Here is a 17,487-nt window from a genome sequence, read left to right on the forward strand (position 1 = left end):
AGGGAACTTGTCCTTGAGTGGTTGCCTTTGAACACATCAAATAATTGAAAGCTATTATCCCTCAGTTCTTCCCAATTAGACTAAGAGGTCTTCCCCTCCACTGAACCAGATTCGACAATAGGTTTTTCCGCACGATCATGTAACCATCATAATAAGTATATAAATGATCTCTTTTGGCTTCTTTCGAAGAGGGATGCGCACTTCTACATTGCTCAAGGCTCGAAGAGGGATGCGCACTTCTACATTGCTCAAGGCTCGAAGAGGGATGCGCACTTCTACATTGCTCAAGGCATCAACACCTTGAAATTTGAAGAGATGCTACATTGGGTGGAGGTGATGTCATAGCCATCCAGTAGCTCTACCTTATTGCCCTGTTTGGTTGCTCAAAGCAAGGAGATCATTGGCGTTTGAAACGCCGATGATCTTCCACTAATCTGCCCAACGCATGTTTGGTTGCCATTTTGCATTGAAATTCCCTTTGACTCCTAGACATCTTCCAGATATCAATAATTGCGTTTTTTCCTACGTGGTGGCAATGTTCCTCCCTCTAATCTTCTCCCCAAATTTCACCATTTTGGTGGAATTTGGGTGGAAGAAGAGGAGAAGATTCTTGTTTTATTCTCTTCTCTCTTTCTCTCTCTTCCACTCTCTATTTTGATAATGACACCCCTACATCTTCCACTAATCTTCTCGAGGATTGCCGCGCAACCAAACACTACTTACCACTCTTTTTTTTAGAAGGACACTACTTACCACTCTTCCGCTATTCTTCTCCTCATCTTCCATGCTTGTCTACTTCCCCTTGATTTCTTCTTCTCCTAATCTCCCAGTCACCTTTGAGCAACCAAACAAAGCTTAAGAGATGTCATTGATCCTTAGGAGAATTTTACACTAACTAATCTTCCTATCCAAACAGAGCTTATAGGCCCCTATTGAAAAGCTTCCTCACTGAATATAAAGGATAAAATGAGCCGTGTGGCAGAGACAACAACCATCTCTGCTCAACTCTTTTACACTACTTGAGTTTGGATGCCATGGATGTCTTCGACAAAAGAACTGCCATCCTCACTATTCTTTGTTGTAATCTTGAATATTCTTTGGAATATTCTATACATTTATCAAGAATATAAAGGCTTCAAGCAGAAATGCCCCTTCCAATACATATTGCATAGTCAACCAAAGCTTCAACTATGGCTCGAAGATCGTTATATCTGATGAGGATCTAGACGTCTATGGGTCCCAATAAGTGGCATATTTGCCAAATAGGACTTTTAGTTTTAGGAATTGTTTTTAATAAGTAAGCTGGGATTGAACCTGCAACCTCAAGGTTAAGAACAAAGCCTCAAGCATTGAGCTGCATGCCCAACCCCTAGTTTTAGGAATTTCATTTCCATGATTATTTCAATTCCCTATATATACGCCTGATGTATGGGACTTTTAGTTAGCTTTTGGAATAAGATTGAATCACAGATTTTTTTTCTCCCCCTGACTTTCTCTCTCTTCCTTTCTCCTTCCTTCTCTCCTCTCTCTCTCTCTCTCTCTCTCTCTCTCTCTCTCTCTCTCTCTCTCTCTCTCTCTCTCTCTCTCTCTCTCTCTCTATGTGTGTGTGTGTGAATGGTAATCTTTCTTCTTCTCTCTCCATCTTACTTTCTCTCCCTTCACCTGGGCTAGAGTTTTGGGTGCAATAGTGGGATTCACGATGGGGTTGATTATCCACCAAGTCTCCTCCTCCTCCTGCTGTTGAGGCCGCATCTCAAGAAGGAGAGGAAGTGGCCACGACCGATATTACCGACTCACACGACGAGCCAGACACAAATGATGCTAGTGGTCAGCCATAGGACATTGTCTTAGAGCCAGACACGAATATTTGTTAGTGGTACGATAGATAATATTGTTGATGAGGCTGACGTTGATGAGCATGAGGCTGACGTTGATGAGCATGAGGCTGACGTTGATGAGCATGATGATTCATAGATTCTCATAGCCGACTTTCGAGCATCTAGAAAGCGAGTTTGACACTTCCACAGTCGAGACAGATACTGTGGTAGAGCCACGTGAGGCTGATCGATCGACGGAGTCGACGGGACACCGTCATGAGTTAGAGGGGAGTGACCTAACTAATAAGCCATTACCTGAGACGGGTGATCGAGAGCATATTGAGGAGTATTGCCCTATCTTTGAGCCGATTGTGCATATTATAGGACTTTGTACTTACATAGAGGATTCTCGAGTCCAGGGTGACTCCACTGTGTGTAGACGGTGTTGTTGAGGATGATTCCCTTGGATAAGATCAGGAATTCATATTGCCCATCATTACCATACCCGTTCAGGAGTATTATGTGGTATTTCCAGCTTTAGTACTTTCCAGGAGACACTTGCGCCATCTTGATTCTTCTAGGATGGGTTCCACATTCTTCGTCCACCCATGCTACATGCTGCACTCACGAGTCTCATGGACAGTAGTTGGCTTTGACGAACACTACGGAGTCACGGTGATGATTAGAGAATGGATCATCTACATTTTCGATCCTAGCGGGGGCCTGCAATTGCAAAGTCGATATGAACTCGAGGACGACTTCTTTCAAGAAGCGGAGAATAGTGAGGATCTAGACGCTCGTGGGTCCCAATATCGGAATGGAGGAGGGGGCCACCCAAAAAACCAAATCACAGCAACATGGCAGGAGAAGGAAAAAACAGGCAGCACAAATCAAGAAAGAAAAAGAAAAGCATCATGTCATGGAAGAAGTGGACGAAGAGGAAAAAGGAAGAAAAAAACTACACACAAAAAAAAAAAAAAAAAAAACAAATCACAACATCGTGGAAGAAGAAAAAACAAGCAGCGCATCAAGAAAGAAAAAGAAAAGCATCAGGTCATGGAAGAAGGGGATGAAGCGGAAAAAAGAAGAAAAAAGAAACATGAAAAAAAAACAAATCACAACAACATCGTGGAAGAAGAAAAAAAGACAAGCACATGTCAAGAAATATAAAGAAAAGCATCGTGTCATGGAAGAAGTGGGTGAAGATAAAAACAAATCATTGAATGAGAAAAGAGGAAGAACAAAAAGGGAAAAAGAAAAAGAAATAACCAAAAATCTTAAGGAATAAGAAGACGACAAAAGCAAAAGAAAAAGAAAACATCGAATCACATGAAAGGAGAAAAATAAAAAGAAAACGGTCCTAAGCACGAATGCTAGTCTTGCTCATCGAATTCGGGTGGAGAAAATGAGTTTTCATGGAGAAGAAAGCCCTTTGTCACACGTAGTCACATCATAGGAAACCTCAAGATTTCCGTTTGAAATGAACCCTTAAATAGCATGCAAATATCTTGAATACCCTCGAGGACTCATTGAGTCATGAGTCTATTTCCATGTTGCATTTAAAACAATATAAAGAAAACAATCTTGACGCATTCTATTTTTGTGACTCAACGGATCACCGAGTCGTTAAAAAACTCGAACAAACTCAGCCGAGTCACAACTATTTCTATACAAGATTAGATGCACAAATTACATGGAGGGAATCTCAACAAAAGAAAGCCAGCAAGTGAAGATGCATAGTTCAACATAAAGCACTTGAGCACACTACTCTCCCAATTACAAAATTTTAATTCGGTAAGAGCAAAGATCCACAACAAGACTCAATTGAGTGTTCGGCATGCATTATTTTGATAGCATGCTTATTAAAGCAAACATTTGACAAATAAAACAAGAATGACAAAAAAGTGATGTTGTTATGCATGGTCATGAAGTAAAAAACCTGAAATCCATATGAAAAATAGTGACCCTAGGAAAAAAAAGATGGAAAACGATATACATGCCTGGCCATGAACGTCACCACAAACTGTGAAATGATGACCATTTGAAACAGTTATATCAACAAGAGAAGGCATAGCTCGCAGCATTTCCCGGGCTTGTAGGACAATCTGATATGCATATCTATATAGCAAATCATGTGTGTTTAAGGATAACATCGAAAAAGTTAGAAATTTCCAAAAAGGGCATTATGAAAAAACATAAATATGAATTAGGATCCCCATTTGCACATACCGTCTGTGTAAGCATTTCTGATTCTTGAAATCATCCACCATTTTCTTCACAAAATCCAACGATACAACTTCTCCCTCTATCCTTGCACCAGTATATTGCGGTTCCACCTCTGTTATTGAACAGAATGTATAAATTTCAGTACTTGATAACACCAAAGGCCATTCCAGATTTTTATCTACTCACTACTTAAGCACATTTTCAACATAGTAAGTGATAACCCACTTAAGTTCCATGGCCATCAATAAATTACAACCAATAGTACCACTGCTGAAATAAAGCTACCAGAGGGTACATAGTCCTCATCTTCTCAGATGAAGATTAAGTATAAATACCTATGGTATGAAAATATTAAGTATAAATACCTATGGTATGAAAATCAATAGAATCAGCTGCAGATCGTCTTTCAGTACCATGCACAGCAATGGCTTCCTCAAATCTGAGTTTTAGTACAGCTTTCTCACATTCCTTCAACTTCTTGGTAGCATCAGGATCATTTGGACATATTTTCTTGACCTGATCCACATCAATGAGACAAACATCTAGACTATGAGATTGACATATGCAGAAAAAACTAGAACATAAAATACATCAACAAATCCAAAAACAGTAATTAGGTATTCAGGTTTATAATCAATATAGAAAATGTCCACAGTTAGTTGAGTGATATATGCCAATTCATCAAAATTGAGCATAATAAAAAAAATTAACAATTAGGACATAGATTACAATTAAAAAGTTACAAAAGTAAACTGGGCTCATCTAGTCGTCCACAACAGGAACAGTCCATTGCAGGCAGTCTTCGCAAGATTGGATGATCTTAGATGGTTGACCAATATGATCAAAAGGGTGTTGTTTTAGGTTTGCCAAGAAAAAGGTCAACAGTTGATTGTTTTCAGCATGGGTCTGGCAGAAGAGATCTATGGAACATGGACCCACTGTATCACAGCATACTGGCTTATCAATGCTGATGCCAGATCATGGGTTCCTGGTTGTCCAAATTAATTTGGAGGTGCGAGTCCTGCTATTTGAATTCTGAGATTTGCTAATCCAAAGAGGCTTTATCAGATGTGGCATTTGCTAATCCAAAGAGCCTTTATCAGATGTGCCAATGCCATATCATGGTTTCCTGCTTGTCCAAATTACTTTGGAGGAGCTAGTCCTACTATTTGAATTCTGAGATTCGCCAATCCAAAGAGCATTTATAGGCGCTTCTGGAGAAGTGGTACCCCACTGGCCCACGACACAAGCTGCTCACAAAGTTCTCCCCATGGGCCCCATCTCCCCCCTCTGCCCCCCTCTCCCTCTCCCTCTCTGCCTTTTGCAAATGCCTAAACACTGCCATAGGAATCTGACGAGTTGATTCCAACACCCATATTGTCTGGGTGAGCACAGATGCATATATAGAAGAACCAAAAAGAAAGCCTCTGACTCTCTGTATCGGCTTCACTCACTTGTCACTCCCTTCATTTCCTTTTACAGGTCTGACAGGAGATCCAGAAATCGCCCCTCTTGCCCTAGGTTTTTGTATGTTGATTTCAACTTATATTTCAATTCTTCTATAAATTTGTTTCTCTAGTTTCATCCTCTTGATAATCAATCTCAGATGAAGCTTGCAATTTTATTTTTTTACTTTTACATCGATTTGGTGGTGTTTTCTTCCAGAATAATCACATCAATTTTTATTCATGTTCTTCATGTTTGATTTTCTTGCACTGAAGGATGTTTTCGAATTCTGACAATCCCGAGTTGAAATTTCCAGAACAGGATGGAGCTTGATGGGGAAAGAAGTGAGAAACACAAGTAAGGATGGTTCCTTTTAAAGGATGAAATGGGTTTCTCATATTGATGTGTTTTTTTTTTTGAAATGGACTCATATTGATGTGTTAACCGCCTTTTTCTAGTTTATCAGGTTGCGTAAATGCGTGCTGTTTTTATTCAAGGACGCTTAAGTGCTTAAAGTTTCGATGTTGATTCTTGTGTATATTCTTGCGGGTAGTGTATGAATCCAAGAGCCATGAGTAGACAATTTCGGAATTAGATGAGGTTGTAGCAGAAAATGGAGCTTACTGACTTGTTTAATTGAATTTACCGGTTTTGTGGATAAAACTTTATGGGTTTCTTCAAACACCTAACCACAATTCACTGGAGCCCATTCTCTGCTGCCAAGAGAAATAGTAAGAGCTCACTAAAATCCAGCGACCGGCGCCCCTCGCAGCCGCGGAGCTGCATTCAGCAGAGCTTGGTGGATTCCCGCCGGAGCAAGCCCATGCCCAGGTCGCTGGCCGCGATTCCGTACAAACAGAGGTTCTCAAGGGGCAACTCCAACTCGGGTTTAGAATTGAGCTCCTGAGTGGAACTGAGTGGGTGGCAGTTAGGTGTTTGCAGGAGGCAAGAGGGAGAGGAGGGCATAGGGGAACATGGGGCCTCATGATAAAAAACATGGGAGCGGCTCGTGTTGTGGGCCAATGGAGGACTGCCTTTTTCAGAAGCGCCTTTAAAGAAGATTTGGATTAGAAAATCTCTTGAATTCTAATTCAGAGTATAAAAGTTAATATTGGGGCAATATAGACAGATTTCTATACATTAAACAATACAAATACTAAACTGAATGCTCATAATCATATGATTAGTCAATGGCTTGCGAGGTTTTAACTACAATAAGAACTGCATAAGCTATCAACCCATAAAATATAAATTAAACAGAAACACAAACCATTCATAAACAAAACTACATGGAAACACAATTCAACTTTAAAAAAAGACTATCAAATAAAATTTTCATTTCCCAGCAGCAAAAACATAAGTTCAGCATACCCGAGTTCTAAAATGCATATACGGGTGCTCATCATTGCTCTCAGTGGAAATATAGTTTTTTTACAAGACCTAACACAAAAATAGCAGTTTGAAGTGGCATGGCAGTTCTGGCCTGTAACCCAGAAATCTGCTTCTAACTATAGAGCAAAGTTCCATTAAAGATTCAGCTACACGATTGCTTATGTTAAGCAGGTAACAAGCCCAGGAAAGATGGATTGATCGTTGCTAGCCTATGTCACAAATATCTCTGATATTTTCAAAATATCGAGTTTTAATAGCGACATTTTGATAAAATGACAAAATCTTGAAATAATCCCAAGATTTAAAAAGTATAGCGGTGTTTTCATTTTTATCATAAAATATCACAATAACATGACGATATTATCCTGATATTTTTACGATATTTTTATTTTATATTTTTTCTTAAAATTTATATATATTTTAAATAATTTTATTTTTATCATTTTTTTCCGATATAAACACGAAAAACAATATATATACCAACATTTTCCCTCGCCGAGAAATTCCCAAGAACGATATTTGTGACATAGCTGCTAGCTATAATGGATTCAGCCCCATCTTACCACCACAAAAGGAGAACAAGCATAAAGAAGATATATGGATATCAAACAAAATCTGTTTCACCAGTAGATAAATTGAATAAAGAGGCCAGCTGTTGATAATAAAATCAAAGAAAAATGCAGCAATCATAGCTACCTGCTGAAAATCTTTCAAAGCTTCCTTAAACTTTCCCATAGCAAGATATGCTGCTCCCCGCCTATAATAACCCTGTTGAAAGAACGAGGGGACTTTCAAAACAAGATATCAAGAATTTAAATTGACAAGGCCAAAAAGATGAAGGAAGAATCACATGCCTTCGAATATTTAGGATCAACCTCAATAGCTTTTGTTGCATCCTGTATAGCACTCCCATACTCCTCAAGTTTAGTGTGGGCAAGTGCACGATTTGCCCAATATACAGCATTCTGAGGATTCAGCTCAATGGCTTGACCATATAGGTCTATGGATTGGGAAAATTTGTGAGCTGAAAAACAAATAAAACTTAATAAATCTGATTCTGCAGTAAGCTCCACTAAGAAAGAATAATGCCTTCACAAGCCATGTGCAAAGAATAAATGCTTAAAGAAGTTAATAAAGACTAAGGTATTCAATCACTCTTGATATTGTGTCGCCAGTCTAGAGTTGGAGAACACTCGTCCGCACAGAGTCTGTAAATTAGATTATGTTCATTTTTAGCACCGTAGTCCCAATTGGTTATATTCCAGGCATGCTAAGGCCCTGTTCGTTTAGGATTATTCCAACCGATTGGGACTCCAAAATCAATTATTGGTCTCAAACTTATGTTTAATTTCGAGTCCAATAATTGGTTTGCGCGTCACAATCGGTTGGCATAATCTCAAACGAACAGGGCCTAAACATGTTCCAGCATTGAAGAATGGAAAGCCTAGACTGCTCACACATCAGATATATATATATATATATATATATATGAGGAAACTGTTGGTGAGCTTAAGCTCACCAAACTTATGGTGAGCTAGCTTGCCCAATCACATGGGGGCCCACTTTGTTAGGATGATCCAAACCATTCATTTGAAAGTCCCTTACATAGATGGGGGGTGTACCAAAAATCAGCTCCATAGGATCATCCTAACCCCTCCATTTGTGGAGGACAAAAATGGACAGAATAGTGTTCATGCGTAGCTGCTCAGATAGCTTATCTGAGCAGCTGCTTCAAAAACTCATGTGGCCCACATTTTTTGGGTGATCCAAAGCATTCATTTGAAAGGCCCTTCCATGGATTGGGTGTGTACCAAAAATCAGCCTTATAGGATCATCCTAACCCAATCAAAAGGTGGTGGGGAAAATGGACAGACACTGTTTCTGACCATTTTTTCCCTCCACAAATGGTAGGGTTAGGATGATCCTAAAGGGCTGATTTTTGGTAAACACCCTATCCATGGAAGGGCCTTCCAAATGAATGCTTTGGATCATCCCAAAAATGTGGGACCACATGAGTTTTTGAAGCAGCTGCTCAGATAAGCTATCTGAGTAGGAACACTTTTCTCATATATATATATATATATATATATATATATATATATATATATATATATATATATCTGTGCGTGCGTGCATGTGTGTGTGGGGGGGGGGGGCGGGCGGCCCAGTGCATGAGGCTCCCGGCATTGTGGTGTCTAGTCCTCAGACACCACAATGGCGGGAGCCTCATGCACTGGGCTGCCCACACACACACAGACATATATATATATATGGATTTGCTAGTGTCCATCGGCCCAGCCATAGAGGTTCACTTTTCAGCAGATTTCGTCATCATTCACGAGGTGGCAGGTCTGACATGAGACATACCATCTGCGGAATGCCTTTTGCGATGGACGTTAGAAAATCCCATACATATATACATATGACAGCTGAATAGAAGAGTAGAGAACCATGGATACCTTTAAATGCCTCATTAGCAAGGAGTTTTAATTCTTCAGCTCGTTCACGAGATGAATCTGTAGTATCATCCATGCTTGTCATTACATTCAGAGCTTCTATGTGACGACAGTGTGGTTCCAGTTAACAGACAACAGATTCCATTACCACACTTTAACCCGCCTATGTGTGATTCTTCAACATTCTAGATGACACCTACTTAATCAAAACAATTATAGCAGTTAAGAAATGTAGATAATTCATTATTAGAAAAGAGAAAGAAGTAGCAGAAACAGATGGAAATGTTGTCTCCCATATTAGTTAGATGACTAGTGACCCATTTAGAATTTTGTTCCCAAAATGTTAGACTATTGACAGCCGACTAGATCTGAACGGGCTTCACAAACCTCAACAGATTACTACTCTGACAGGAAAATGATCCAGGAAGCAATAAATCAGAGAAAAGTACCAACGGTACATTTAAGAGAAATTGCATATCCAGACAAACAATCTCAACTCTCAATAGTAAGCGCTGAGATCCTACAATTAAGAGTCAAAACTTAACTTTGACTCCCTACTTATATTTTTTGAAGGGATTTGCAAGGGACCATTGCAGAAGGCATTTTGCAGTTGGGCTGTTGCATGTGAGCAGCCACACAAGTTCAGAATTTGTCTACTGCATTTAATTCATCTGATGTGGCTGCTATCACATGCAACAGCCCAGCCGCGAAATGCCTTCTACGATCCCTAGCAATTTGAATGGTTAAGAAAAAAATTACTAAAATAAAAGCAGCAAAAACATCAAATGACTGAGGTGGTCAAAAGGTACAAGAACAATCATCAATCTTACTCCCTACTTGCTAAATTCAAGTAATACTATTCTCCTGTTACAAGTTACCAATCCAAGACCAAAAATATAATTTCCTCAACTCAAAATTTGTTAAATTAGAAATATTCCAAGTTCTGACCTAAAAATATCATTCAAGACATTCAAGTTTTCCCTTCACAAGGATCATCAAAACTAATTAAAGTTTACTAAAAATAAATAAATAAATAACACAAAATATTATCCTAAAAAAAATATAATGACCTAGTTTGCTAATTTTGGTGATGCATGGTGCCCTATTGGACCCATTATTGACATCAACATGATGTTTCAGTCCCCTTCAAGTCTAGGTTCTGATCTTGAACAACCATCTTCTCTTGAACTATGTTCTTGAACCTTGTTTGCATCATTATCATAGTTTTAAATTTTTACCAAAACTGACATGAAATGACTGAAAAGTTTCCATTCCCAACCCCACCGAAACTGAAACACACAGCGAAACCAAAACCATAAGTATATTAATGGTATACTATACCAATGTATGTTATATATATATATATATATATATATATATATATAGAGAGAGAGAGAGAGAGAGAGAGAGAGAGAAAAGTGTAGACTTAGCTACACCAACGGCTTAAAATACAGTGGGCCCCACATTGTTTGGGTGATGCAAACCATTCATTTGATGGGCCTCACATAGATAGGGTGTGCCCAAAAAATCAGCTCCATAGGATCATCCCAACCCTACGATTTGTGGAGGCAAAATTGGACGTGTAAAAACCTTCACAAATCTATCAATTTTGCCTTCACAGTTTGAAGGGTTGGGATGATCCTATGGAGCTGATTTTTTGGGGCACACCCTATCAATGTGAGGGCCTATCAAATGAATGGTTTGGATCACCCAAATAATGTGGGCCCACTGTATTTTAAGCCGTCGGTGTAGCTTCACTTAACTCATATATATATGAGGAATGATAGATGAAAGGACTCTCTTTATGCAAGGGCCGGAGAAGGGCCTGGAATAGATCCACATCATTTTTAAAGTCGATTGAGAAACTAAATTCGGTTACACTTAATGGCGTGGATCTATTCAAGGGCCCTTCTTTAGCCCTTGCATAAAGAGGGCCCTTGCATCCTATGTCACAAAAGTCGTTCTCGGGAATTTCTCGGCAAGGGAAAATCTCGGGATATATTAATTTTTATTATTTTTTCGGGTTTATATCGGGAAATTAACGGTAAAAATAAAATTATTTAAAAATATTAAATTTAAGAAAAAAAATATAAAATAAAAATATCGGGATAATATCGCGATATTATCGGGATATTTTATGATAAAAACGAAAATATCGCTATATTTTTAAAATCTCGGGATTAGTTCGAAATTTTGTCGTTTTATCAAAATCTAGCGATAAAAACGCTATACATAGCTTGCATCTATCATTGCTCAGATATATATATATATATATATATATATATATAACACTAGCATTCATGGTCGATGCTATGCATGGGTGTCAAATGGTGGGCTCCACCCTAATGCATAGGTTTGGATAAAGACGGTGGACCCACCTCATCAGAAATATTGGGGGAAAATCGTGGGCCGCACCCTAGGCATATGTTTGGTAATTGGTAATGATGGTGGTCCCCACCCATGCTAGAAATGTTAATCAAATGCAGGCCCCAGAAAATCAAAACTACCTCGTCACAGCATGAGTTGTAAAATAGTGTGCCCCACATATGAATGGGTTTGTGTGGAGATGCTGGGCCCAGAAAATCAAAACATGAGGTGTAAAATTGTGGTTCCTACTCATGCCCCACCCCATCATAGCATAACTAAAATAGTGGTCCCACCCATATGTTGTCAGAAATTAGCAATGTGAGATGGTTTGGAAATAAAGCATGCCATTGGGGGAGCCGATTTGGAAAAACAAACCCTACTTTCTAGGCGAAGTTAACAATAAATCTTGCAATTAAAAGCAATAAATCATGTCATTGGGAAGACCGTTTGGAAATATATATATATATATATATATATATATATATATATATATATATATATATAGAGAGAGAGAGAGAGAGAGAGACGCTGTAATGGGCAATATATCCATTGATTTACACTAAGGCTCTGTTCACTTGTGTTCTCGGGAAATCGAATCCCGGGAAAACACCTCTTTTTTTCTCGAGAAAGCTAAAATAGTGGTGTTCACTTGTTTTCCCGAGAAACTAACAGGATGAGGTGGAAAATGTCAAAAAATGACATGGAAAATGCCACAAATGACGTGGAAAAGACTCTTTTCCCGCAAGTGTGAGTAACAAAATCCCACTATTTTGATGAGATTTGGTTTCCCACGGAATAAGTCGTGTGAGATTTGGTTTCTCGGGGTTTCCTGCGCAAGTGAACAGGCACGGGAAACCTTTTCCTGCACAGTTTCTCAAGATTTGTTTTCCTTTTGCCAGGTCAGTTTCTGAAGCATTCTTTTCTCGGGATTTCTTTTCCTTTCCCCGGAAAACAAGTGAACAGAGCCTAAGAGAAATCATCTAATGAATGGAATTACTTAATTGCGGCAACTTTGTAGGAGAAAATTTTAGGTTGGTTAGATTTAAGCGATCGGAATGGAAATGGGAGATAGTCACATAAAGGCAGGTATAAATGAGCAGAAAATCTCTCCTTGATTTTCATATCAAATCAAAAATCCTACTTTTATGGGCGTAACCAGTAACCGCACTGTTTTACGTCTGCATGTGTCCCAATCTTATTGGAGGGAAAATTATTTCTAAAAAGCCTTTTCCAGGAAAAGGCGAATGACATTTTGGAATCCTACACGCTTAGTATATATTTTATATAGGTGTACGCATTATATATAAATATTTATAGGAATTACATGTGATATGTGGTATGAACTTAATTATCGAACATGTGTGGCAGTGTACGCCACTAAGCTCTTGATGTTGTTAAACCATTATGGGTAGTTTTATTCTTGTAAGAAAAGGGCGGCACAGTGCACGAAGCTCCTGCCATTGCGGGGTCTGGGTAGTTTTTTTCTCATGCGACGATTTTTTAGTATGTATTTTTGCTTATTCTAGCACTTATAAAGTTTCATCTTAAATGTTCATCATTTGCTTATCTTTCCATATTTTTTCATAATTTTACAAGATTCTCACCAAAATTTCAACCAAGGCCACTTAATTATCAAATATGTGTTGCAGTGTACGCCACTAAGGTCTTGATGTTGTTAAACCATTATGGGTAGTTTTTTTTCTCATGCAACAATTTTTTTTAGTATGTATTTTTGCTTATTCTAGCACTTAAATGCTCATCATTTGCTTATCTTTCCCTTTTTTTCATAATTTTACAAGATTTTCACCAAAATTTCCAACCGAGACTGAAACCCTTCAACTTCCATGCCGACCAAAACCAAAATTTAAACCCTTGATCAATATAATCCACAGTAACCCAGTACGGCAGGCAGAATCATGGATAATCTATGTTGAATGACTCATTCCTACAGTTGTGAATTAGGAAATCCTTTCTAATATTGAGAGAAAAGTCAATTATCCAAGATAAATATGTTATTTATTATGCTATTTATCATCAGACTAACATCCTTATTTTCTCCTCACTTCCTAATCAACGGCATTACTATATGAATCCAAATTTAGAAGCATTAAAACGCATTGAATTTATGCTTAACCCACAACTTGGGATCAAACTATCATACATTTATGTAAGTAATGCTTACTGTTTGGCCATAGAAGACCACCAAACTTATAATTTGAAGTTTCAGACTCTTTTCACCAAAAAAAAGGGGGTTCCAATATAAAAAAAAAGGGTGTTCCAATATTATAGGGTTTTGATATATTTTCAACAATAAATAAATTCCATGGCAAAGCTTCAAATAAATGAAAAATAAATCGCATATTTGGGCAGCCCGATTTAAAGGGATTCAAAGTACTCTGACCGAAACAAACATTTCAAATGATTAAACGATAGATAGACGAAATCGAAGCAATAAGAAAACCCTAATATGACTCACATATTATGCTTTGAGAGAATAAGAGGATTTACTCTCGTTCGCTTCATCGTGAAGATACAAAAGGAGTGAGAAAAGCACGTTGAAAATACCTTGATATCTTCTTCCTTGGAATGTAGAGAGAGAGAGAGAGAGAGAGAGAGAGAGGCGTTGATTTCAGACGTGTGATGAAGGGTCTGTGTGGAACAAGAAAAACCCTAATTATGAACGGCTGGGAATTGTTTCGGATGTGAAAGACAAAAATTAAAGCAGAAAGAAAGACCGTCTACTTTGGGGATTTGCTAGCGTACATCTTAGAATGCATTTCGCGGATGGTCTGTTGCATGTGAGAGCAGCCACCTCGTGAATGAAGACAAAATCTGCTGACAAGTGAGACTGTGTGGCTGCTGTCCAATGCAACGCAACATCCCATCCGTGAAATGCCTTCTGCAATGGACACTAACAAATCCCTTCTTTTATTCTTCTATTTTTCGTTTTATTTTTTTATATTTTTTTTAATATACCTCTCTCAAGTCTCACCCTCATTACAAATAGGCCCGGCAACGGAGCGGGTCGGGGCCGGATGTTGGGGTCCCCTACTCCTTCCCCTCTGCGGGGAATTTTTCCCCTCCCCACGGGGAATATCTAATCCCCATCCCCTCCCCTTCCCTGCCCCGCATCCTTCGGGGACAATCACTTTACTTTCTCATTTTACTTTGTTAAATGTTAGGTTTAAAACTAAAGATTTGCTAGGGACAATCACTTCAAGCATGTTGCAGCTTGGCTGTTGCATGTGAGAGTAGCCACACAACCCACATAGACTAAGATTTTGTCTTATTCATTTTATTAACCTGGGGACAAAGGTGGTTGCTCTCAGATTCATTTAATTGATCACTAGTCCCTAGCAGATCCCTAATTCCCAATCCCACTTGCCAAAAAGTACTGTACGTGCCACACCATAGGAAGATCCAAACCGTCCATTTGATGGGCACACCATACTACCATAGGCATAGGATGATCCAAACCTTCCACTTGATGGGCACATTGTAGGATGATCCAAACTGTTCATTTGATGGGCCACAACGTAAATAGGTTGTGGCCCAAAAATCATTTCCATAGGATAATCCCAACCCTCTGATCTATAGAGGAATTGCATATTATGGCACCTTCTATAAATCGGAGGGTTGCAATCATCCAATGGAAATGATTTTTGGGCCGCAATCTATTTACGTTGTGGCCCATCAAATGGACGGTTTGGATGATCTATGGTGTGGCCTGTAAAGTACTTTTAAATTGTAGCCTATCAAATGGACGGTTTAGACCATCCTATAGTGTAGCCCATACATTACTTTTTGAAAAATAATGGACTATACGAGCGCACAACATATAAAATCTCATCACTCATCAGAGAGATGTTGTCTTTATTTGGGGGAGGGAGATTTTCAAAGAATTTAATGTTGCCTTACAGTGATGGTTCGAGGGAGAGATTTTAGGGATTTCTAAGGGTAATATACTAATATAATGAGAGACAATGCCCAATGGATTATGGGTAAAAGAAAACATAAAAAGCTATGTCAGAGACAAAACTATACTAATGGAAATTATGAAAATTTTGGGAGAATCTTGTAGATATGTTTTGATCCAAGGGGTTTCTAATAGTTTTCCCAAAAAAAAAAACACTTAAAAAAATACAAGAAAAAAATGGCATTAATAAGAGGGGCGGGGCCAACTTCATCCCCTTTTCCTCCCCTTCCCTGCACCGGGGAATTTTTTAAATCCCCCTTCCCCTTCCCCTTCCTCACTCAAATTGGGGAATCCCCTCCCCAAGCGGGGCGGGGCGGGGCAGATCCCCGCTTTTCCGGGTGAAATTGCCAGCCCTAATTACAAAGCCATTATTAGTGTGGATAATAACGGGCTTTATTTCTTTAAAAAAAAGGTAGAGGATCAAAGTGGGGACCACTCGTTCAACAAGCTAAATCGTTCATTCCTAGGCCCCACCCTTTCATTTATGGGCCCACCCTTGATGGGGCTTGTCTCAAAAAATTCCTCTCTTTGGAATGTGAGATTTCTAAGTTGAAAGTGGACCATTAATACCATTTGTCCATTGGTCGGCCATTAATCCAAGGGTTAAAATCATTTGATGGCGAGATTTAAGTACTCTCCTATCTACGGTGGGACCCAACAATGAGTTATTTGAATCGTTGAACAAGTACGAGCCAAAACTCCCCGTGGCCCCAATTTTCTTTATTTTAAATCATCATATAAGGATGGGCGGATGCAGGGGTGGTCAGAGGGGAGCAATTGCCTCCTTAGAAATTCAGATTTTTCCCATGTATATAAGAAGGGAATTTGCCCCCTCCACCCTCTCTACGTGACACATTGTCCCTCTCTTTCTCCCATTTACGCCCAACAAATGAACGGTTTGGATCATCCATGATGTGCGCCCAGCGTATTTTTTGAAAAACACTAGACTTCACAATCTTCACGCGCTAACAACATACAAAATCTTAGGAATTATGGGGTTTTTAAAGGCAAAAGGCAAAAGGGGATCTTTTTTCATGCTGTATACGGGTGTAAAATAGTGGGCCCCACCTATCCGAACATGAGGTATTAATAGTAGGCTTCACTACAACAAATATATGGTTTGTAAATTGTGGGCTCCTCCATATGCACGGGTCAAGGACTTAGGGGGAGATGGTGGGTCACCTAGCAAAATATGAAGTGTAAAATGACGGGCCCCAACATGCAATAAGTATCATTCTCTGCCACCCATGAGACAAATTCCTGGATCCGCCCCTGCATATAAGTGAGCAATGATAGATATGACGGAGCCCTTGCATAAAGAGCCGCAACAGGGCTCTTAATTGGGAGGTTTTATATGGTGGCCGACCGTCCAAAATCACAAAACCCTGCCCCTTGATTTTTTATCCAAGTCAAACCACCTTTTTTGACTTTCCACTTGGATTAAAAATCAAAGGGCAGGGTGGCCTTGTGATTTGGACAGTCGGCCACCATATAAATTCTCCTCCATTGGATCCACATCATTTTCAGTTACATTTTAAAACCAGTTGAAAAAGTTAAATCAGTTACATTTGATTACGTGGATCCAATCAATAGCCCTTTTTTGACTCTTGATGCAAGGGCTCCCTTGTATCTACCATTCCTCCATATAAGTAAGTCCATAACAGTCTAGCAAGTTGAAAAAGTTTAGATCGGAGGGCTAGGATCAGCTTATGGGATGCAACCTATTTACGTTTATGGCCCATCAAATGGACGGTTTGGATTATCCTATGGTGTGGTATGGACGGGGCCTACGTTGTTCAAAGATGGG

The 17,487-nt window shown here is 39.1% G+C and overlaps 1 protein-coding gene across 2 annotated transcripts in view; it reads right to left on the reverse strand.

The window, feature by feature from the left end:
• The window catches only part of LOC143860265 (serine/threonine-protein phosphatase 5-like), a 34,051-nt gene extending 19,658 nt beyond the window's left edge, over positions 1 to 14,393 (reverse strand). The window contains exons 1-7 of one of the 2 annotated variants that reach the window (XM_077370835.1): positions 14,270 to 14,393; positions 9,341 to 9,533; positions 7,736 to 7,905; positions 7,578 to 7,649; positions 4,409 to 4,559; positions 4,047 to 4,155; positions 3,818 to 3,935 (exon numbers count right to left, since the gene is read on the reverse strand). In XM_077370835.1, coding sequence (XP_077226950.1) covers positions 3,818 to 3,935; positions 4,047 to 4,155; positions 4,409 to 4,559; positions 7,578 to 7,649; positions 7,736 to 7,905; positions 9,341 to 9,422 — 702 coding nt within the window. In that variant the 5' untranslated portion in view covers positions 9,423 to 9,533; positions 14,270 to 14,393. Of the gene's footprint in view, positions 1 to 3,817; positions 3,936 to 4,046; positions 4,156 to 4,408; positions 4,560 to 7,577; positions 7,650 to 7,735; positions 7,906 to 9,340; positions 9,534 to 14,180 lie in introns of both variants that reach the window. The other variant, XM_077370833.1, reaches the window with a different exon arrangement.
• Positions 14,394 to 17,487: the final 3,094 nt, after the last annotated feature.

The sequence above is a fragment of the Tasmannia lanceolata genome, unplaced genomic scaffold (assembly GCF_043159265.1).
Source record: "Tasmannia lanceolata isolate RefF3 unplaced genomic scaffold, GAP_Taslan_0.1 ptg000037l, whole genome shotgun sequence".
Taxonomy (NCBI): domain Eukaryota; kingdom Viridiplantae; phylum Streptophyta; class Magnoliopsida; order Canellales; family Winteraceae; genus Tasmannia; species Tasmannia lanceolata.